A 24,119-nucleotide genomic window follows, 5' to 3' on the forward strand; every position below is an offset into this window, starting at 1 on the left:
CACTGGCCACTGTTGGGTACACGGTTTGAAAGAAGTTGCCTGGTCTGAGTCTTGGTTTCAGGGTGTGTCCAGTCACAATTCGGAATGAACATCATAAAAGCATGGGTCATCCTGCCTTGTATCAATGGTTCAGACTGGTGGTGGTGCCATGATGTGTGGGATTTTCTTGGCACACTCAATTGAGCATCAGATGCCACAGCTTACTTTAATACTGCTGCTGACCATGTCCATCCCTTTGACCATCTTCTGATGTGTTCTCGTGCTGGAAGTAGCAATGTCACAAAGCTCGAATTATCTTGAGCTGGTTTCTTGAAAATGACAAAGTTCGTTGTACTGAAATGGCCTCCAGAGTAGTTACCAGATCTCAATCCAATCTGATTTTGGGTAGTGGTGGAACTGGATATATATGCGTCATGAATGTACAGCTGACAAATGAGCAACTGTGATGCCAGGGTAGTGGTTAAGGACCTGGGCTAGCATGCAGTAGCCTGAAATATAATTGACATGTAAATTGCTTTGGATTTAAAAGCGTCTGCAAATGAATGAAAATGCACCACCTTTAATCTATGCCACCAAGAAAAGGCATAGATCATTAAGGCAACAATTGGTATTAACAAGGTGTAGCTAAAAAGTGTCCAGTGAATGTATACTGTATTGTATACCCTAACTATTCTATATAGTATTCCCCCAATGTATTATCACAACTGGATATGTCAGTACGCTGGAGAGGCAGTAGGAGCAAAAACAGTACTGTAAACCGACACTGCAACATCATGTGCAGTTCCAAATTTTGCCCACCAGATGGTGCAATGAAACAGATTGTGGGAGCATGGGAGTGAGTTCTGTGCAAAGAAGGAGAAACAGTTTATTTTACATAATTTAATGTGCAAATCCATCATGCAGTTTATAATATACATTTATGACACTTGTCTTAAACCATAGATGGCATTGAGTTGACTTGTCCAGTAACAATTAACAACAGGTAATAGGGTTGGGGCAGCATCAAAACTTGATCGGCTAGTTCTGTCTGGAGATTAAAAACATCAAATAGATGAAAGACAATTCAATTTAAAAAGAGCTTTGCAGCAGTCATAGGCAGTTGGTCTGCTTTCTGAAAAAACAATTCCCAAATTGTACAACACAAACAAAAAACAGATTGATCCCCTCTTGTTGAGACTAGAAAGTGTTGTTCCCTATGTATGATTTAATTGTCCAGTTGTGTCTAATGAGGTTGTGGAAGAGAGTTGCAGGATGGCCGGCAGTTGCTACAGAGCTCCTACTGGTCCCTGGAGGACATGAAAGTCCACTAGCAGTTTGCTGGTCTTTGGAGCGTTAATTTTGAGCCTGAATTAAAATGATGAGGCGGGCAAAGTGTCACACATGAACTAAAGCCATCAGTGGCATGTGGAACCATTGCACTGACCCACCTATGTTAGAGTCTTGCCTATGGCATTAAATTATCAAGTGAATAAATTAGCTTTAGTTCATTTCTGCTCATTGCAGAACTTTGCACTTGGCTTATCATTCAAATTAGAGCCCGGAATCTTTTAACCATTTTGGTCCATATAGGGCATCTTAAAAAAGGTTATAGTGGACAAAAAGATGCCCATCGTCTTCAATTAAAACATGGAAATAATTTAGAGACAAGTCACAAATAAACCAGTTGTACCAATGATTCTGTGGCGACCTGATCAAAGTAGTAGTAATTCACATTTTCCCAGCCTAGATTGCACGCATTTGAAAGGCCAGCCTGATGCATCATTCCAACCAGGAACAGCATTAACAGGAGCCCTGCCTCGCCTGGCAGTCCTCCCCCACCTGGACAGGAGCCCTGTCTGGTCTGGTCTGGTGTGCGTCATCTCACTTGGAGTCTTTGGTGTGCGAGATCCTCTTCCAGAGCAGCGTCTTGAGGTTGTTGAGGATGAGCGAGTGCTCCATCTCCATCTGTTCAGTGGCGCCCTTGAGCGCGATGCAGGCGTACAGCTGCTTCTCGAGCTCCTCGCGCACGTCCGACGGCGCCCCCCATAGGAGGTAGTCCTTCAGCGCGCCGCACGCCTTGGCCAGGTTGGGCCGCGTGACCTCCGTGGTGCACCGCCGCTTGGTGAGGTCGCACGTCGTCAGGCAGTCGGCGCCGTAGACGCAGTCGGCGTCCGTCTCGCAGCGGCGCTCGCGCATCGCCTCCTGGAAGGCGGCCTCGGGCACGATGCGCCGCGCGTCCACCACCTTCAGGTCGTGCCGCTCGGTGTAGCCGAAGCCGGCCGCGCTCACGTCGCACATGAGGAAGCTGCCGTACGTGCCGTGGAAGACGTCCTCCACCAGCTCCAGCAGGCCGATGGAGATCTTGGCCTTGCGCGGCCACGACGGCGTCACCCACTGGTCCATGCTGCGCCGCAGGCCCGCCGGGATCCACAGCTCCAGCAGCCAGGGCAGGCTGAGGCCGTAGAGCGGCGCGTACGGCACCTTCTCCACCACGTACAGGTCCCCGCAGAAGCCCAGCAGCTTGGGCGTGTGCTCACGGTCCTGCAGGACCACGGCCAGAAGGAACTCGTTCAGCTGGATCAGTGCCCAGGCTGAGCGCGCCTCCGACAGGGAGATCTGACCATCCTTGTTGGCGTCGGCCACCCCAAGGACCAAGGTCGCCAGGTTCTGAAGGTTAGCCTGATCACCCACTTTTGTCTGAACAAAAAAACAGGAGATGTGTTATTTTTTTATTTGAATTGAATTATGATAGGAGATTGAGTAGAGACCAGTAGAGATTGAGAGGAAATCAAAGGGAATGACAGTAGGATTGGGAAAAGTAGAAAGAAGTAGAAAGTAGAAAGAGGATAGGTAGGATTGGGAAATGACCACAGGTCAGAAACGAACCCCGGTCCCCATGTTTACTTGGACCCATATGTAATATGGATACTGACACTTGTGACACACCTCCCCCCAACACCTTAGTTATAATGAATAATTCTTCTCATCCTTATTAATTCATTATAATGGTTATAATGAAAACATGAATAGATTAGAGAAGCCAGTATTGTCACATGACCTTGAAGGTCTTTGGGAGACCATGCCCCACTTATTTATTTAAGTTGCAAAGGCCAAGCAGGCCAGTTTTGTTATCTCCAAATCACAAGAAACACAAGATCACAAGACCTTGCTTTTGATAAGCCTCTACACTCTTCCTACGCTTGTCCCTATCTGCTCCCTAACCCAGTGGTCAATTAGATAAAGAAATGTAAGCTGTTCAAATATAAAAACAAAAGCAATCTTAGCCGCTAATGACCTTCAAATGGCCCAGGACCATCTCCTTAAACTTCTCCACAGAGGTGCCCTTGGTGGGCTTGTCAAAAGACGCCGTCTCCTTCCTAGGCTCCATCTCGGCCACCAGGTCGTAGTGAGGCACCTCCTCCATCTGGCACTTAATGATTCCCTCCAGGTCTCCCCAGCTCCCAGAATACACCTGGCCAGGGGCACACACACACACACACACACACACACAATCAAGACAGGAGAGTCACCCAGCGGAAGTCATTTAGTGTCGCACTAAGTAGGGAGCGAGCAGGGCCGCACTAATGGGAACAAGTGTTGACAGTGACAAGTGATGAGAGCGCGGTGATTCTGACCTGGTTGTTAGGCTTGGCAGACAGGCACTTCCCGAGGTAGAGAGTGTCCTTCTCGCACAGGCTGCTGCACGCCGAGCCATCAATCACCCCTGTCCTGTATTTGTCACACTGCGCCAGACAAAAACACACCGAACAAAAGGCCTGAGCTGATGAAGCTGTAAATGACACGAGCGAGATTCAAATAATTTGACAATTTCTATATTTAAAGGCGACGTCTAATCTAATACACGTTGTGTCAAATAAAAAAAAAAACACATTTGTGCCAGCCTAAAACACATCTGTGTACAGTGCTGGCTCTGCAAATAGGACACAAAGAGGCCAACCCAGGTAGGGTGAGATGCAAATTGATTGCCTACTGTGCCCAAATGTCAAATATCTTTCACCAGAATTGCAGACCGCACCTTTAACTCTTACTTCATTGATACTATCATTGTGCTTGTTGTGTTAGTAGTCAGGTGCAGTGTGAGATGGCTATCTTCTAACTTCATTTTAACCTTAGTCATGATTGGAGGAGCCACGTCCTCCACGTCATACTCACGATTGCGTTCTTGCATTCCCTGCCCCGGCACAGCTCTGTGTAGGAAGAGTACTCCACGTAAACCACCCAGCTGCCCACAAACACAGCCAGCCAGGAGAAGAACAGGTACTTCATGTGCAGGTAAGAAAAACGGGCCTGGGCATGGAGAAAGAGTGAGGGATAGCAAGAGAGTGAGAAGAGAGAGAGAGAGAGAGAGAGAGAGAGAGAGAGAGAGAGAGAGAGAGAGGAAGAGAGAGAAATGTATTCCTTAAAAGTGGGTCGCCCTCTTTACCCTAAAACATTTAGCATGGCCAATTTTAAATTTATGTGACAAATATATCACAGCCTCTGGACTGGCAGCCTATTTCATAGCCTCTTGTTAATCAAAAGACAGACAAGGTTGTAAATGTTTTTTTGTTTTATTATTTCAAGTTTGCTCTTTTTTGATTTGAGTCTGCAGTGAGCAATATTTGCCAATAAGGTCAGCAGAATGTAGAGAAATGTCATGTCACCCAACAGTCTGGTTAGTGACGTCAAACAAGTTGGACAACGGTGCAGGAATGCTTTGGCAGTGCACTGAGTCCATTAAGGCAGTAGCTGGCTGCACTTTGCAGTGTGATTTGTACTTTTTCCTCTGGTTCTGTGCCGATTACTCAGTAGACCAACGCATGGGAGACCGAAGAATAAAAGCTGCAGGCCAGACAGTATCTGTGTGTCTCTCCACCCTCAGAAACACACATCGGAACAGGAACACACATCGGAACACACATCAAAATTTGGATTTTGGTTTTATTTCCAAATGCACTCTGTCTACTATGCACTATATTTAATACAACGTCCAACTGTGGCAGGAGGCTTTGTCGCCACAAAAGCTGCCCAGAGTCCTGCGTTTCCTACGGGAGACGCAGCACCAGGCCTCATTCTGACTCTTTTCAAGCACAGCTGGAGAGTGCAAATGAAGCCGACGGTGGCTCCACATGCGAGCGGATGCTGGAAGGCGCACGGCTCCGCAGGAGCCTCTGATGGAGGGGGCTTGTTGTCATCTCCACCGGCTGACAGGTTGCATGAGCCGATATAAATAGCTCCTTCAGGCAGCAAAACTGCAGATGCTTCATGAAATATGCAATTTTCACCCAGAATAGGTGTAAAAGCTGCAATGCAATAGGACCGACGTGTTACATTGGCATTGTGCTTCAACACAAGCTGCTTGCATTCTTTCTTCCCTGGTGCCCTAGTGACAGGCTGGGGCAAAAAATCCATTGAAACAATTTCAGATGCACAAAGCAGGTGCTTGAAACAGAGGTTTCTGAAGGGGCTTCACCCAGGCAAGATGTTTGTTTGTTTATTTATTTATTTGTGCCGACCATGCACACACGGCCGTGAAAGAACAGGAAGCAATTCATCTCCGATTTTCTATCAAGATGAAGTCATCCATACTTTCAGGCCGTTTTCTTGGATGGCTGGGCGAAAAAACTATTAAACAAGCCCTGTGCTGAAGTGACAGTCACTGCAGGTACACCGCACCATATGCCTTTCTTTTCCGCACTGTTCATTTCACAGCCCCCAGTGCTGTGGGCCTATGCATAAAACACAAAGGCGCAGGGCTGAGGTTAAAGGCTAGATGAAGACTGCATTCCGATTATGCTGCCGGAGTCGAGACTGGAGCCTGCAGCTAACGGTAAACATTTGAAATTGAAATGTCATGATGATGCAGCGTGTTTAATCCCTCTCGTGGCCTGACATTTCCCTTTCTAAATGATTGAGACCGATGGTATTTACTATCAGTGTCTGGGGATGGAGTTAGTAAGGTGGCCATCCAAACAAAACACCAAAATAGCAATTGGGTTGATGTTTTTTAAGGGGGGATGAGGGGACGGAGAGAAGGTCGATAGTTGTGTATATATAGCTCAGGGTGACATGCTTAGTTGGACACAGACTCTACCATCACTCATTTCTCTCTCACTCTCTCTCTCTCTCTCTCTGTCTCACCGCCTTTTCCTTCATCTCTCTTTCTCTCTCTCTCTGTCTCACCGCCTTTTCCTTCATCTCTCTTTCTCTCTCTCTCTGTCTCACCGCCTTTTCCTTCATCTCTCTTTCTCTTGCCCCTTTGTCAGGCAGCGTGTGTGCGGGTTCAGGCAGTGTGCGACAAGGCCGCTCTTGACGTAAATGCTCTCAACCGAGGTGACAGGAACAATAACAAACAGCGGAGCAGGGCTGAGGGGCGAGCGCCACGCCACGCCGCGCCACTAAGGATACAAATGAGACGGAGGAAGAGTATGAAATGCATGATTGAGTCTTCTTCCTCTGGCTGCTCTCCAGACTCGCTGTCTTAGCCTTGTAATGTGCGTACACCTCCGAGTATATTAGTGCACTCTTAGTGCACTCTCACTATTACTCACTCTCAGCACACATGTGCACACAGCTTCACATGTCTTGGAATAGTTTAGAATATTGTGACATGATTTGGCCTTCAATGTCACTCAACTAAAAGGTTGCAATCAAATGTGATTTTTTGTCTTAAAACAGACAGTGCATGGGTACTGGATTGCCTGTTTCATCTGCTGGAGCAATTGCAGTTTATCAAACGGGTATAGTTTCGGGCTCAGCATGAAACTATACAGTATGTATATTCAGTTTCTACAGTGAATCATTCATCAATATCCATTTTTAGTTTTCTGACTACACACTGCCTCTGCATTGCAGAATATTAACTAGACAAACAGCTCTCTGGAAGAGCTTCCCTGTCAGACAAATTATTCCAATTTGAGGACCAACATGCAATTTAGCGATTCTTATTACCTCACAGCAACTGTGAGATGATTGTTTTGCCTCTGATGCATCGCTTTAACATTGTGAGCCCGAGATAATAAACGGTCTATCTCTGTCAGTAATGGTATATCCTATTATCCCAGCTGCACCAGAACTAGCAGACTTTTGGGAGCCCACTTTATTAATCTATCAATGATGCATGCATCTGTCATTCGTTGGGTGGTGATGGACGTTCCTTGCCTATTCGCTCCCTTCCCTTCTCCTTTCAATTTGTTCTGCTGATGGGCCCATAACTTCAGCTCCGTCTCGCCGCCTTCTCTCTGCCTGTGGTGCTGTCTGTCTGCCTGCCTCACATTTTTACATCCGTCGATTCGCATCAACTCTCCGGCTCTATGTTTATCCTCTCAGAGTGTGTCTGAGAACCTGAAAAGGCTCTCCAAGAGATATTTTACAAGGGGATATATATCAGACATGTTTTGAAATGCTTTCGCTCATCAGGACCTCATTATCGACCCCTCCTTGGATGTGGAGATGTCCTCATGCCAGGGTCATCACGTGGCAGTTCCCTGGCACTGAACTGACCTAAGACCCGAGGGCATATCTGATTGTGACCCACCACTTCCTGACCGTGTTTAATTACATAGTAGGCAGGATTGATTGAAAATGGTGCATGCTGCCCACACACACACACACACACACACACACACACACACACTCACACAATCAGACCAGTCAGCTTTTGTGCAGGACTTGAGAGGTTTGGCACATGATCCCGGTATAAATGCTGGATAAAGCAATGGGCAGTCTGAATGATCCTCCCTGATGGCTGCCCCCTTCTCCCTCTCCCTTACTCTCTGGCTGCAGCTAGCCCCTTCTTCTGGGCAGCTCCTGTCCAGCCTGTCAATCTCCCCCTTCCCTAATCTAATTCCACTCTATTCAGTGGCCTTCCTAATGTCAGCCCATCACTCTCCATCGGCTCAGAGCTGGCACAGAGACGCTAATGTAGCCTCTGATGTCTCCTCTACTGACTCAGTCTTCTGCCTCTCCTCTCCCCTTCTGACCCCACTCTACCTCTCCTCCCACTCCTTTTTTCCCCCTTGTTCTCTGTCTCCTCCCTTCTTCTCTCTCTCTCTCTCTCTCTCTCTCTCTCTGCTGTCGTTTCTTTTCTCTGTCTTCTACTCACTGTTTCCCAAGGCCAGGATGACAGGGGAGGCTGGGACATTCGTTTGGTTCTGCTGTCTGTTAGGTCCAGCCTTTCAGACCAGGCCGACCACAGGCCCAGGAGAGCTGTTGTCATAGAAATCAGCATCAAGCACGCCCCCCTGCCCTCCCCACCTTTTCTTCCTCATCTGGCAGCTCCTAACACGCTTGTTTCTCGGGGAGTCCCGGGAGAGGTTGTACGATCTCGGACGTGCTGGACGCGATTCCTGGCACTCTACAACCCGTCAGGACTAAATCACTTTCTCATCCGGCGCCTAGTCCTGAGCCAGCGAACCCTCCTCCTCCTCCTCTCTGCATACTGAATCTGCATACTGTCATAATCTCCCACTGAAGAGCTCTCAGGATGTGGTATGGCAAGGATCCACGTCTGACAGCTTCAGACTTTAAAAAATCTCTCTTTTCTTTAGTAGAATGGAAAAGACTCCCAGTCAAAAGGGGCAGCTTGGTTTGTTTTGCACTGGATTACTTTGCAATGCCATACACCAAATTTGCTTTGCACTGGATTTTCTTTGCAATGCCATACACTAAATTTCACAGGAAGTTAGAAAGAAAGCTATTTCTTTCTCTTAATGTAGGTTGAAGTAAGAAAAATCTAGAAAACAAATGTCCGAAACAAACTGCTGCTCTAAGCCAACCTCTTCTGCTTTCCAAATAAGGCTCAAATGATTATATCAATAAAATTAATCTAATTAGAGAACCACACTTTTCCTTCCAGGAATCCCTTAATCACCCTTTGATGTCTTCACTGCATCAGCTCCCAAACTGTGTTCAAACGCCACGACTAGACTGTGCTCAAAGCACAACTCTCCAACACACACAGAGAGAATGAGACGAAAGAATAACATTTCACTCTCTCAAGTGTTGAGCTTGAAGGCAAAACCAGGTCACCTCCCGCAGGTGTGTTTCAACCATGCAAGGGTTCCCCCTGCGTCGGCGTGATGTTTCCATGGAGGCATAGCGGATCCGGTATCAACAACCCCCCCCCCCCCTCTCTGACAGGCGAACAGGCCAGCGGTCCCCTGCTGCGGCGCCCCGCCAGTGCAGCACCGCATTCTCTCTCCACCGCGGCCCAGAGGATGTAAACAATTCAGCAGCCCGTGCAGACCTGACGACAGCATAGAATATCAATCACAACTGCCGTGGACTCCATCTCCACACCACCTGCAGTGTGGGGGAGGGCTTGTGATATAATAGTAGTGTGCACACACACACACACACACACACACACAAATACTCTCTCTATTTGTCTCTCACACACACACACACACACACACACACACACACACACACACACACACACACACACACACACACACACACACACACACACACACACACACAAACCCAAAAAAAATATATTTGTCCATGTTTCTTGGTCTCAGAACTGCCAAGCAGTACAGCTGGAAATAGTGGACTAAATGCAACAGTTTAAATACAATAGGAGCAGTCTGTTCCACTGAAAGGAACAGCCAATACGTTATCAAACTTCCCACAGAGCAACACTTGATAATATTTCATTTTTATGGCCCATTTTGTGATAGTCAAGTCATATTTATTGTATCAAGGGATTGCCAATGCTGAGCGAGTACTTTTTGTTATCACAGTGAAGTTTTTCTTGATGACTGCCTAACCCTTATTTGGCATGACAGCAAAATAAATCAGAAACACTAAACATCTCCATGTGTCTGCATTGGTGTGGTTGGACTCAACATGGCCGTGCCCTGCCAGCCCAGTGATGGGAGTGTAACCATACAGGGTGTAAATCCAATATTAATTTCATAGTTAGACCACCACACACTTGGGATTTATGCCACAATTCTGGCTTCTCTGATTGTTCAGAGAAGCCACAACAGCTTTTTGCAGGGTCTTGGAAAGTGGATTGCAGACGGTTTCATTGCTTCCTGTTTACTGTAACACTTAAGCTGGTGACTTGTTAGGGGAGCGCTGGTAATCATGCAAATTCATTACACCGTTTCTTCCTATTGATTACAGCATGTTAACAGCATGGAGCCATTATGGAGATAGCTCTCTTCACTCACACACACCACACACACACACACACACACACACACACGCACATGCATTCAGCCTACACAATCAATAGCAGACACTGGCCTGGAGATGACTGGTGTCTGTCCGCAGCCTCTCTTTGGTTCTCTGTTAGGTTGGAAAATGAGGAGCTATCGATTGAGGGTCTTTATGGGCCTTTTCATTACACTCTCAGTATGCCCACAGGTGGTGGATGGGATGCGGGATCCAAGCGTGGAGAGATACTTTCATTATTATTAAATAATTTTGACTCATTAGGGTGCAGTATTATTTGCTATCCAGCTTGATCAGGCGTGGACCAGTCTTGGCACATGGCAGGCAGGAAAAGAAAAAGCAGTATTGATGGCTTAGCTGATGACATTTACCAGGCCTGCTTTTCACATCTGTACAGCACAATGGATATACCATATACTACATAAAGATGTTTAAATTACTATACAGTATATTAGCGCCTATATGGAAAGTACATTAGACTCTGAAAAAAATATAGATATCTTTCATGGTGACATTCAAATAGTGTAACAGCACTACAATTACTGAACCGGAATCTGAATACCGACAATCTACTTCGGGCATTGATGCCAATCTTTTCCACACATAGCTGATCTCTCTATGAATAGAACACAATGATACAGGCGACTTTCCATCTACCAGGTGCCTACTGGGAGGAAAGTACAGGCCTTGTTGTCGCTGGTCTCAATAAAGCGTGGTAATTGGCCGATCAATGTAACAGGGATCAGGGAGATAGCTTCTTTTAGCCTGACGCTAATGAGCATGCTGCGCTCTCTCTCGCTGTCGGAATGCAACGGAGGAGGCAGATGGGCCGAGTGCTTCTCGGAGGCGCCGTCGTGCTCAAGGTCTGTAATTTACCCCATGTGGGCACAGCTGTGGTAGCAGAGGCCAGGCCTGCGTGCCTGCACCACGCCCGCGTTCGCGTCCGCTCACCACACCCTGTGCCTCCCTCCCCCAACACACACTCTGCGCCTCCCCTCGGGATCAGAGCGCATTCAGGGGGCCATGGCCTGGGATGGCATCCGCTCAGGTTGGAGTGTGTCAGGGGTGTGTGGGATGGTGGGGATCATGAGTGTCTGCTGGGCCATAATCCTCAGAGTCGCGTCTATGGCACTGGCTCACGGAATATGAGCGTGGCGGTTGAGAAGGATAGGGGTGGGAGTCGGGGCGGAGGCGGGGGCGGGGGCGGGGGGTCGAAATGGAAAAGAGGCGGATCAAGTGGAGAGAAATTCTGCATTGACACTTGTTTTTGCAGCCTGCTCACCAGTCATCCATAATTCATGATCATAAAGCAATTCCTCAGAGCTCTCTCTCTAATGGGCTTCATCCCTGCTGCACAGAGGGAGACAGAGCAGAGGAGAGAGGGGGAGAGATAGAGAGATAGAGAGAGATGGAGAAGAGAGGGGGGGTGAAAAAGGAAGAGAGAGGGGGTGAAAAAGAGGGAGCGGGACAGAAAGAATCCCTCTCTTTGAGGGAATAAGGAAGAGATATGGCAAAAGAAAGAGTGTACTGTAATGTAAGCATGAAGAGAGAGAGTGTGTGTGAGAAAGAGAGAGAGAGAGAGAGAAATAGATGGGTGCAGGAGACGAGAAATTATAGTCCTCTTATATCTGCTCAGACCAAAATAAAAATAAATTTCTACAACAATTTTCTGCTACTACGACACTGCTAATCAGACAATCTGACCACAGGAGTCAGAGGGTTCAGACACATCCTAGGGAGAGCACCCATGGACAGTAAAAGAAGTGGACCACTCTGCTACTCACTCAGTGTTATGTTACTCTGGAAAATAGCAATAGTCATATGAAGCTAACGCCAGGTGGTCATCTATTAGCTTCAGACCCTCCCGTAGGTGGTGCACTTTCTGAACATTCGCCTACTCCCCTTTACGAGCACTGGGGGCTCATCCCATCCCATCATGCCCCTCTCTTCCTGTTCCCAGGAGACAGATGCTCTGATGGGGAGAGAGCGGTCCAGCTGCTGCCACTGGCTGATGGGGGATCTAACTCCTGCTCGATCGTCAACGCAGTGGGCCTTTCAGAGTGCCCATCTCCTCTATGCTTGCTCTCCACTGTCCCCGGCACCAAACACACACACACACACACACACACACACTAAACCTCCCACGCTTATTCTATCTCAGCAGCAACATACACACGCAACCTTGCCCACTCTATCCCAGAAAATACACACACACTTTCTCTCTCTCTCTCTCTCTCTCTCTTGCACACACACACACACACACACACACACACCTCCCACAACTATTCTATCTTAGCAGCTTTATAGTGCAACATGTATCAGTATGGGGAGAGCATGAGAGCAATGAGTAACAGATGTCAGATGTCACACTGTACGCGTTCAAACACACACCCAGGAGCCAGAACTGCTTCTTGACACAATGCAACTATTCCCACAAGAAGTCATCTTCTTATATTCCTCCTCGCACATTTATAGCAACAGTAAATATTACCTTCGCACACCTCCATGCCTGCAGCATGCTGCCCGGCTCTGGACGCGGCTCAAAGGCAAAAGAATATCAGCTCTCTTTTGTCTCTCCTCAAGACTCCTGGTGTTCACGTCTCCAATGCCGCTAACCACAGCTTTTCACCAGTCTCTCTAGCCCCAGTGTAGAGTGCTATGTCAATAGTACTTAGAGTGAGCATTTGCACTGCTTAGGCTAATTTCAGAAGCCTGGCAGGCAAATCCTGGCTACAAATTGAGAGCCTTCTTCCAAAGTGTGGGAAAGTTCGGTAGTAAACCACCAAAACCTTTGTAAGTTCATAGGTGCAACCTTCATAGGTTCAAAGGTTTTCCTTTATCTATCTCAGAGTGCCTGGCTAGGAGGGGGTGTCAAAGGTTAGTAAACGGCTGTGTGTTCAACAATGAAACATCTTTCCTCGTTCATCCAAATAGTATTAGTATGGATCAGTAGGTTATGATATCCTGTAAAGTTTATTGTAACAAGACAGCCATACAAGAAAAGCACTTGTAATGGGAGATGTGAAGTATTGATATTTTCTAAAGCCTGCATTGCTACAGTAATGGGACAGATATTTGATGGTTTATCAAATTCACCTGTTGTCATGGTGAATCAAATGAGAGGCAAACGGCACTGCAATGACCAGTTCATCTATCCAAATGACAAAGGGAAAAGGTGGGTTTTGTGGACAGGACAGTAATGGGTTTCTTTAAGATGCACTTTTCTTGGAAGGTATAAGAATACCTAAACAAAATATAAAACCTTTCAAGGAAATACTAACTTTAGTTCCATTCAGCCATTGATTTCTGCCGCTCCTGTGCCTCTTTCCTTCCTCTTCCTCTGTTCATCTTGTGCTTTTTCCACATTGTGAGTTTCTTTGACACTGTTTGTGTGTGTGTGTGTGTGTGTGTGTGTGTGTGTGTGCGCGCATGTCTACTTCCTCTCTCCCTTTATAACCTCATTTAGCTCCTCTGCTTGACACACTTCTCCGCCGCCTCGCCACTGAGCCCAGAGCTCTCTAGGCCAGCCTGGTTGCCGTAGTAAATGAGACCTGGTTCTGATGGGTTCTGAGTCTGTGGGGAATAAAATGGAACCTGGGCATCTGGCTGTGTGGCGGTGGCTGTGCCTGAAAGCGGCACAAAAATAGAGGACCCGTTTACAGCCCCCACCCCCTGTTTCTAATAAGGGAGAAGGCCCCTTAGGAGAGAACAGGTCTACTGTGGTTGAATGCAAAATAACTAATACGTTTTTAAAGGCACACTATGCAGGTTTTTTAGCTTAATATGCAAGTTTTTAAGCTTAATTTACCTTCATTTAACAGCTTCAGAGTCATTGGGATGGTTATATGACTTTTATAACTTGGGATGATATATATGATTTTCGGGTTGAATGGTGGCCGTCTCGCTTCCCCCTAGCGCCTGTGAGTGGAAAAACCACCCTTGCAACTGTGTGCCGGCGGGCCGACGGCCTCAGTGTCAGGAAGTATAACGAGTGTAACGAATTGCTTCACTGCATTCAAATACACATACACGCCAGGCACCGGCTAGAAAAAGGTAGCGATGGAGTTTCTCAGACATTCATCATGACAGAGCCAGCGAAAAAGAAGCAAAAACCGAGAAAACAGTAAGGAAATTGCCAATACTGCACAGTTTACCTTTAAAAGGAGGTTTTCCCAAAGGAAAGGGGGAGTACAGTACACTGAGTGATAACACATTCAGCTGTGCAATCCAGACTTTGCTACAAAGAAATCCATGGTGTGCTGTGGAGTATGCCTGGAAGTGACTGTGTGTCATAACATATCAAAACAGACAGACAGTGTGTCTTTGTTTTTTAAACCATCTGGGAAGGTATATTTTTGGTATAACTGCTACAGTGAGACAACACTGGCTTCAAGGGGCTTCAGAGTTGCCAGACAGACAGCATGTTTTGTCTGGACATCACCAAGCTAGACATCACCAAGACTTCCACACCAACTTCCACTCGGGCTTTCCTAGGCAAGGTCTGGGTTTCTTACACTCTTCTATGTGACTCAATGGGCACATTCTCCCTCCAACAGGTGAGGTTCTTTGACAAAAATAAAATCCAAAAATCAATCCAAGCAGACACTCCCCGGCTTGCACAAACTGCCCGTGAAAGGATTTTAGAATCAGTCAGCTGGAGTCCTACTCATCATGTACACTTTTATTTACACTCCGGGTGTGCAAGGCTGACGCTTATGGCTTACTTACTTACATTCTGAATGACACTACATGCATATGAAGAGGCACATATGTTCGCTTCATTGTCTTAACATCTCAATACCAGTGAGCAATTCACAGCCCACATTAGAGGTCATGTGTTGTGGTGACAGCGCAGAGCGGAGAGTGGAGAATGAGCGGTCTCCGCCCCTTGGCCTGCGTATAAGCTCCAAGAAAAAAGAGAGACGATGACAGCCGACTCAGTGTACTCAGCCCCGTCCTGGAGGGTTTGTCTCGTCAGATCAAATTCAACTTCCTCGGGTCAAATCCCTCCATGGGTCTCTCTTAAAAAAATCCAATTCTCACATCATAGCCTTTGGTAGCAAAACACATCAAGCTTACAAGGAGATGTAGGATAAGGCCCTAAGGCACGGCTGATATCCATAAATATGAGGCTGGCAACACCAGGATGTGACAATGGTCCAATGAATGCAAAAGTCCAATGAAGTCCAAAGAATGCACAAGACTTACATCTAATGTTGGAAGTCCACAAAGTCATTAAAGGACAGGATATGTAAAGTATTCATCAAATGAATCATATGCCAAGTGCAAACAGGAGGAGTGACACAGAAGTGAAGTAATCTGATCAGACAAAAAATAACAACTAAGGAGAGAAGAAAAGAGGACAGTCACTATTACTATTAGACGCCTGCTTTAGAGGGCTTCACTTCACACACACACACACATAGACACACAAACACACACACTCACACACACCGTCTTACTTATCACTGTGTGTCACTTGTCGGGGTTCTAAGCTTAACATTGGGACCGAGGCCTGTCAGAATTAGATAACCCTGACTAAGCCTCATGCAGCCAACGTTCTGGATTTACTCTCCACCGCAGGCAGACAAACAAGCTCACTGAGGCGGCCCTCTCGTACTCCTGCCAGCACCCCCTCTGTCACTGATGCCCTTTCCTGGCCAGCGAAGGTAATTACACACACGACAACGGTGACAACTTTGTGCTGGAACAGAGAGATGTCTCACGCTGTCATGACTTCCCAACGTGGCTCTAACAAGGGCCTCTCCCTCTCAGGCCACGGAAATCATTCCCGGCTGGGGAAATCAATCATTAGTGACTGCAACAAAAATACTGTGCTTGACTATTGATTATGAAGCAATGTAATGACTTATTACAGATTTACTCAAAGGGAAGTGGGACTGATAATGAATGATGCAATGACATAATTGCATTTTGACACCATGCCTATTTTTTCACAATTATACAATATACAGAATCAACAACACACATATCAACACACAGTGCTAAAAAAAACTTGTTGGGGCTCTAGTCTGGTCACTCATATCCATTAATCAAAAGTGGAGTGGCCTGAGAAGCTCAGGAGAGCAACAGCAACAGCTGATGCCCCCGTGATTGCTGTCACTTTTTGTTACTCTGAGACCCGGCTCTTCACACGCTGGGTACCGGAAAGCCAGAATGTGATGAGACAAGAGGAGGGAAAACAAAGGCAAACATGAGGACGGCGTTGTGTTTAGGTCACTCAACACAGGCGTTAAGGTCAGAGTGAGTGGATAATAGCCGATGCTATAGGTGCAATTCTAAGAACCTCATTTCAGAGAACTGGGTGGAAAAACTAAAACAAACCATAAGAACAAACAAAAACAAAATATCAAATATGCTTATGATGAGAAATTAAGAAAAGGGGTCCAGGTGATGACAATAATCATAATTATTTTGGTTCAGCCAGCCACTACAACATTTCTCACACAGATTTTTGCAAGAGTGCATTAAGGGTCATTTAAAAAGAGGAGTGCTGATGTTAGGGGAGTACATTATATCTCAAAGCCCCCGTGGAGAATTGCTTGTCTTGCATTAATATGAGGTAAAAGCACTTGTGCCAATTATTATTACATAGATCTCGGTTCTAACCCTTACATTAGAAATTGATGGCTTTATCGAACATGGCAAAAATTGAAGCTGCTCTAAACCCTCCAAACTAAGTCATAATAAATACCCACAAACTAGTGCTGGGGGGGACGGAACCTCTTATGGGTTTTTAGCCTATATAGTGCATGCAACGTGCGCTCTCCTTTGAGTCTGCTGCGGTTGTAGGCTACCTTTGCTCCAGCCAAATAGTTTAGGCTTTAGGCTACAGTATGCGATGTGTACCATGTGGGCTTCCCCGAGAGATCGAGAGCATACTTGTGACATATAACCGCTGTGTTCATACAAATGGTTCATGTCCAACTGCCTAAGCTGAAGACCCCACCATACAAATCCGTCACAGTCCGAACTGTCGTGACATTGCTCGTAGTGCTCGAATTTGCGATCAGAGTCACACAGTCGACTCTACAACTAAGCACACTATTCACACACAATTACTGTCTAGTCTAATGCAATTTTCGCATTTCCTTTCAGATGTAGAGTAGGTGTGGGAATATCACGTGAATACAAGTACAGCTATTTTACAGCAGCACTGTTGCTACAGCAACCCCTGTGCCGAGCTAATGACTACACGTACTTTGTAGGCTACAGTATTGCAGCGACAGAGAATGCGCTACATCGATTGACACAAATGCACACTAAACGTAGCTTGTTAAGTCTAAGCAAATTCAAATGCTTAAAATTCGACGCAGCTGCCATGTGTATTCTGTATTCAATTTCTTTGGCGAAGAATATTGAAGAGTAACCTTGTTTTGGAAAGAGAAACGCTTAAACGAAGGCTACTAAAAGTTCATAGTTAAGACAAACCACACAAAACCATTTCGTATTCCCCATTGATCGAACAGTTCTAAATGGAACGTAAGTGTAATATAAAAGCCATTGCAAGACCCATAAAATCATGGATTACAGTGAGGTTACAGCGATTTTCTCAGGGTATTACCTGGATGTAGATGGGCTTTCTCAGGCAGATCCATGGCAACAGACCCCTTGCCATGGTTGGTATACCACATCTCACAATACGAGCCTACAGAAGGAAAAAATCGCTATGAATTTAAAGGGCTACATTAGGTGCTACTTGCCATTAGAGTTCTCACTTAGTAGTGATGATCTCACCGAGCCAATATCCTCCTTCTCGTCATGAAAAGGTCTTCTCTGAGGGTCTGCTTGGATGGATGCTGCAAAGCAGTTATCACCCGTTCTCAACTGATTCAAAGTGCTGCACCTCTTGCACAACACCACTAGATGAAGCTGTGCTGTGCGGTGGAAAAGGGGATGAGCATGTGCCATGGGTAATTGAGAATGTGAACAAGTGAACATCGTGTGCACTTTGCCTGGATGATAGATTCGATTACGTGTCTGTTATGAAAAGTAAATGCCTAGAAATATAGCACAAGTAGGATGACTTAATCAATTTCTGTCCTTTTTTGTTAAATAATGTAATGAAAACATGCAAGGTGGCCCCATCGAGATTTAAAATAGCCTATGGCCAGGCTACAACTTTGGCTAATACAGTATGTTCAACATGCTCTTAGTTTATTAAGCATTTATTTCTTATACTTAGCCTAATGGTTTGTATAGCCTACTATAGTATTTATTTATTTATTTTCATTAGGCTATTGATTGGATTGACATTGTTTTTTATTATTGCTGTGGTCCTTGGTATAGTCTCCCGGCCCACCTTCTATATATATTAAGTAAGGGATAATGCCCGAAGAGGTGTCCATTATCAGAAATAAATGGACGACGCGGAGGCGTGAACCGTGCGGTATAACCAAAATGAAGCGTGTTACAAAGTAGCCTGTCATTTCCATCCTATCAACAGAGGTTCGGTAATGACGTCAGTTTAAAAACAGTTAGCTGTGTTAACCCGTACTGCTAAACAGTAATGTATAATATCATTATGAAATATCAAACCAATGCCAACGTCAGTCCGTAATTAGTCTTATCTTGACTTTAAGTAATAGAATAACAGTCAAAGAATGTACACATTCAAAGTTGCTCAAATATAGAGTGAGTACTACTTTCTTTTCCTTTTGAAGTGTTCTGCTAACTTTACCACAAATGTATCTAGAATCAATGCTATGCTAATGGACGTCATCCCACTGTCTACTGTCTGAAAAAGGTTAGCAACAGACAACTTGAGAAAATTCAGCCCATATCATCATATACAACTGAGTCACAGGAAATGTTCAGTAAATACAACATTTGGTTTAAATATCGCCTTGTTCTTAATTTCATTTTTAAAAAAAGTACACACTTTTCATTTTAGCATTAGTTCTAATGCTAACTACTTCAAAGGCTGACCTAGCTTAAGTCATTAGCAGTTGCTTGCTAGGAATGCAAACATTTGATTTCATGAGTTAGTACAAATATCATATATCCACCTGGAATTAAAAGGAAGTCGACGAGGCGATTATGGTATCATCCAAAAACCATTGATGAACAAATTAATGTTAGTGTAATCAGTTTCATATTGTTAGTTATTTAAACAAAATCAAACAAAGCTAACATGATTTTATTTTATGATGCACTTACACTTCTTAATTTGAATCTTCATTTTGTCACGAAGGTAAGCCTACTCTCCCTTCCCAGAAATAATGCAAGCTAACAGCATCCCAAGTAGCCCTGAAATGGGAACACCACGGAGGGCCTGCAGCAGTCTGACTGAAATCGGCTCAAAGGTAGCAGAGCCTACATCATCACGTTCACATGCAGCCACTGATAACTTATGCCATTACCTATTAATAAAAGGCCTTTCCATGAGTTGGTAAAACAATTCAAGTGTTGGCATGTTAATGAGTGTTAAGACTCAATTGACAAGCCAAAAGGCTTCAACCTATACACCAACCAAATTGATTCTTCTTGCGACAGCTTGATAGTTGTCACATTCTTCACAGTGCAAGCAGACTGGATATGGTGCAGCAAGACAGAACTAGTTCATGGTGGGGATTCCTTTTCAGGTGTTGACTGGGCGATCCTTGTGTGTGCGTGAACTAGAGACGAAAAATGCTCAGCTTCGGAGGAAAGTGAGCTCTGTGGAAGAGGAAAAGGCCTGTTTGCAGCTGGAGAATAAACATCTGATCAACGAGATGGAGGCCATACAGCTTGAGCTGGCCAGCTACAAAACCAAAGTATAGAGTTCCCCTCTATAATCTGACAGTATTAAACGTTTTACTATTATTTAATAGCAGTTCTTACTTGTTGTACTTTATTGCAGTTTCATCTTTTTTGATTTTTGAATTGGGAAGTACAGTGAAATAAAAACCAAAGTATAGTTCCCCTCTATAATCTGACAGTATTAAATGTTTTACTATTATTTAATAGCAGTTCTTACTTGTTGTACTTTATTGCAGTTTCATCTTTTTTAATTTTGTGAATTGTGAAGTACAGTGAAAGAAAAAAAAAAACAGAATAATGTACAATAAATTGAAATTCTACATTTTTTTAATTAACATATCTTACTGAACTCAGGCCTAATAAATCTGTGCTGAGCATTCACTGGATTGAGTTTACATCAATGTGCTAAATGTCTCTGTTTACAACTTTTATTTGATTAACTTTAATTTTGTTGAGTGAATGATTGATTTTCTTAATGGCAGGTGAGTGTGTTGGGCTCTGCGGTGGAGACCAAATCATCCAGTGCCTCTCTGATGAAAGAACAAATAGAGGCCATGGAAAATGAAATAGAGTCCCATAGGTCTGAACTCAGGTATGTGGCTCTGTATCCTGTAGCTCCAGTTGAAAACTCAATCTACCCATCTCACCAATTAAAAAGCCATCTTGATATCTATCCCGTCTGGGATTGGATCAGCCCTGTCTATACTGCACCCCTGTCTTACCCCTTGTTTTTGATTTAGAAGCGCTCAGTGCTGCTCCTTCTCCCACTTCTGTTTTCACAGAGATTGGGAGAAAAAACATGAAGAAGTTCAAGAGATTTTGGTCACAAAGAACAGGCTAGTGGAGGATCTCACAGAAGACCTCAGAGCCTTGAAGGCACAACTGGAAGTTCAATTCAGTCGAAGCCAAAGGTAGTACAAACACTACATGTGTAGGAGAGCAGATTCACCTGATCTTATTTCCTTAGAGACAACTTTGTGTTTTTTATTTACCAAAGAATTGAGCAGCAGAGAAACGAAGCCCTCAGTAATGCAGAGAAGCAGGCACAGGCTCTCCAAACATACAAGGCAGACATGACCCAGAAGCTCAATAAAGTAAGAAATCCTTCTCACCAAATATAATCCTTTTCTAGAATAATGTACTGGATGTGTCCTGAATGCGTTCAAATTGATGCTTGCTAACACTTCCTGTGACAAATGGTTTGACAACCTGTTCATTTTAATTTTTCAATTACTCTTGAGTGTGATAGCACAAAGTATTACAGAACTAATGTATAATGATAAATAATATAGAAATAATTGTGTGATATAGTCTACAGTCTGAGAAACAAGAGGGGTGTTGCACCACTCTTCTCTGCAGTCAAGGCCTGACACTGACTGAAATAGCTTCAGGCTACTCCTTGCTGTTGTTTCAGGCCTGTGCACATGCCATTATCTTGGGAAAGCAACATTTTGCTCTTCCAAGATCTCAAATGAATTATGCCATTATCTTGTCCAAACAATATTTTGTTGTTTTTGAGTCTCAAAATATTGTCTCATTATCAACCCCCCCCCCCCCCAAAAAAAAACAAAAAAAACAAAAAACAAACAACAACATTTGTTATGTTGTGATAGTGGCCTGAATAATTCAATTAAACTTCTTAGGAAAGTAGATAAAACTAACACATTTTCCACCAAAATAGAACATGTTGGAACCAAAACTTTTTAAAGCCTCATTAATTGATTTGTCTCTTAAAATTTCTTTGTAGTTGTCAGAGAATGACGCCCTTCTGAAACACAGCCTCATTCAGTGCGACAGGGAGAAGACGGAGGTGGAGAAGAAGAACTCCCTGCTGGAAAGGGAGAAAGCAGAGATGCACAAGCTCATTAGGTTAGAGAGGAATGTGATCTACTACACTGTGTTAGCTGGCAAAGGTTTCTCACATAAACTTTCAGTAATAATACATTGTCTAGTAGTAAAGTTCTCCTTGAGAGAAAGTGGAATAGAGCATCATGTCCAATATTCCAATATGTGGTTTAATGTTCTGCATTATGCCCAGTATTCCAATATGTGGTTTAATGTTCTGCATTTCTCTCTAGTTGGTCAGTTTGACACTCAAAGTAAGATTCTATGTAATGACTATGATATCTGTACTGTCCCTGTGTATATCTGTGTGTGACTACGTATTTAGAGATAAGCGGGAATATTATGACTTTGTAGTGTTTCACTGTTCTGCATGGCTGTGTCAGTAGCTGTCTGCTCCGGATTGCTAGGTTGCCACTAATCAGAGTCTGATTCATTCAATGTATTCCACGTGAGATGGGATGACCAACACCATCTCCCGTCAGCCTGGAAGGATACTTAAACCCTAACTATTTCCTTGTCTAGTTAGAGCAGCTGATGGATCTTTAGGTGAAGTCTCTCCCTTGATGTGCATCATTGTAAATAAAACTCTGACTGGGTCTCTATTCATCTGTGGCATCAAAATGACCATCATCCTTGACGGGGAAGCAGAGATGCACTATATCATTAGGGCAGAGAGGAATCTTATCTATGGAAAGACTTCTTACATTAGCGTTAGTAATAATGTCGTGTCCAGCAGTAAAGTTCTTGTTGTCTAGTGATTTTGATGTCAACTCAACGTATGTACTCCCAATCATCCGTAAATTGATCTAAAGTGCATTTTACTCCGGATAATTCCTTTAATGATCAGCACCACTCACCTTCTAAAGTAGATTTGATAGAGTACGGTAAGTGAGATTTGAGGACCAAGGTTCCCAGTCAAGCTCACAGTCAAGAGAATTAAATTCCGGTTGAAGGTACAGTATACTGGATACCTGTTCTCAAGTGATGATATTTAGCACTTCATGAAACACAAACAGTGGAGAGAGGGTGTTCTGTATTTTTTCCCTCTAATGGCACCCTGCAGTGAGTAAGGCACCATGTTGGTTCCTCGTCTCTTTCAGTCAGCTGAAAGAAGCCGCCGAGGCAGCGGAGGTCCTGAAGTCCGAGTGTGACTCCTTGCGCTCACAGCTGGATGAGGCTACGCGGCAGAGCCGCGACACGGAGCACCGTCTGGCAGTGAAGGAGGCGGAGGTGCGGGAGACGGAGGCCTTGAGGAGGGAGAATGCCGACCTGCGCCTCCTCACCACCTCTCTAGAGCAACACCTGGGGCAGAGCCAGAAGGAGGCCCAGCATGGCCGTACCCAGCTGACCAGCCTGGAGGCCATCCTCGGCTTGCTGCATCTGCGCGAGGTAGGAATGGGATGGAACCACAGGTAATAGATAGAGATGGTTCTAAGAAGAATCTTTGTATAGAGTGATTACGGTAGATTAGATTAGATTAAATTCAACTTTATTATCATTGTGCAGAGTACAAGTACAAAGACAACAAAAAGCAGAGATGAGATGCGAGGCAGCTTCCCTGGCAAATTGGCTGGGCAATCACATGAGTATTTGGATGATTGTCACAAATTTATTTAAGACACAAAGGTCCATAGAGACAACACAGTACAAATATATAAATATAAAACAATAGAATTGAAGTGTGTTGCTCCAAAAGGCCCAGCCCAGGTAACATTGCCCTGCATCTTATCATCTGAAAGCTCCTCAGGTGGCTCTCTGAACCACTTAACCTTCTCGTAATCACTCCCTTTTACTCTGAAAATAGATCTTCCTTTTCATGCCCCTTTTATACTAAAAAGTCAACGCTGTATTTCTCGCAACCACCATCATTACTGTATTCAAAAAACTGGTCTCTGTCACTAAATATTAATAGTTGTTCAACAACTCTTTAAGGAAACGCAACCCTGGTTGGGCCTTGTGTTGTGCCCTTTTTACACAAAAAATGTTTCAGTGCTGATTGCTTAACACTGCGCTGGTCTGACCCTATAGTCAAACCTTTTATAACCAGTTCATAAATACATCATAAAAGTATCTTACTTCAAAAGCAAATAAAGCAAAACAAGACAAGGCTACCTATGTACTCCTTGTGCTTGTGTTTGTGTTCGCCATGGCTTTTATCGCCTATCTTTGGCAGCATCTCTCAGAAAGTCATCCTTTTGGCAGCGTTTGCCTGGAGCAGGGACAAAGTGCCAGTGTTTTTATTTCTGGCTTTATTTCTTTATTTCCACACTTCTGCGTTAAACTTGGTTAGTGGAACACTCTCTTTCTTGCTCTCTCTGTTTCTATCTCTCTGCATGGCGTCGTGGACT

At 44.6% G+C, this 24,119-nt stretch overlaps 2 protein-coding genes across 6 annotated transcripts in view; one reads left to right on the top strand and one right to left on the bottom strand.

The window, feature by feature from the left end:
• Positions 1-868: 868 nt before the first annotated feature.
• On the bottom strand, positions 869-18,080 carry LOC121724915 (divergent protein kinase domain 1A-like). Of its 2 annotated transcripts, XM_042111854.1 has the most exons (6): positions 17,923-18,080; positions 17,750-17,833; positions 4,153-4,287; positions 3,615-3,722; positions 3,275-3,451; positions 869-2,676 (listed from the first exon to the last, which is right to left on the bottom strand). In XM_042111854.1, the coding sequence occupies exons 2-6, from the start codon at positions 17,801-17,803 to the stop codon at positions 1,861-1,863; spliced, it is 1,290 nt and encodes a 429-aa protein (XP_041967788.1). In that variant the 5' UTR covers positions 17,804-17,833; positions 17,923-18,080; the 3' UTR covers positions 869-1,860. The 2 variants fall into 2 exon arrangements, with proteins under 2 accessions (XP_041967788.1, XP_041967787.1); XM_042111853.1 differs by lacking the exons at positions 17,750-17,833; positions 17,923-18,080 and adding an exon at positions 12,656-12,912.
• A 565-nt stretch (positions 18,081-18,645) lies between these two features.
• Positions 18,646-24,119, top strand: part of LOC121724902 (coiled-coil domain-containing protein 18-like) — a 57,154-nt gene continuing 51,680 nt past the window's right edge. Inside the window, exons 1-8 of one of the 4 annotated variants that reach the window (XM_042111817.1) lie at positions 18,646-18,819; positions 19,379-19,490; positions 19,770-19,940; positions 20,409-20,518; positions 20,709-20,837; positions 20,924-21,020; positions 21,674-21,795; positions 22,872-23,160. In XM_042111817.1, the coding sequence (XP_041967751.1) occupies positions 19,407-19,490; positions 19,770-19,940; positions 20,409-20,518; positions 20,709-20,837; positions 20,924-21,020; positions 21,674-21,795; positions 22,872-23,160 (1,002 nt within the window). In that variant the 5' untranslated portion in view covers positions 18,646-18,819; positions 19,379-19,406. The other 3 variants (XM_042111819.1, XM_042111820.1, XM_042111818.1) reach the window with 3 other exon arrangements.

This window comes from Alosa sapidissima, chromosome 12, assembly GCF_018492685.1.
Source record: "Alosa sapidissima isolate fAloSap1 chromosome 12, fAloSap1.pri, whole genome shotgun sequence".
Lineage (NCBI taxonomy): Eukaryota > Metazoa > Chordata > Actinopteri > Clupeiformes > Clupeidae > Alosa > Alosa sapidissima.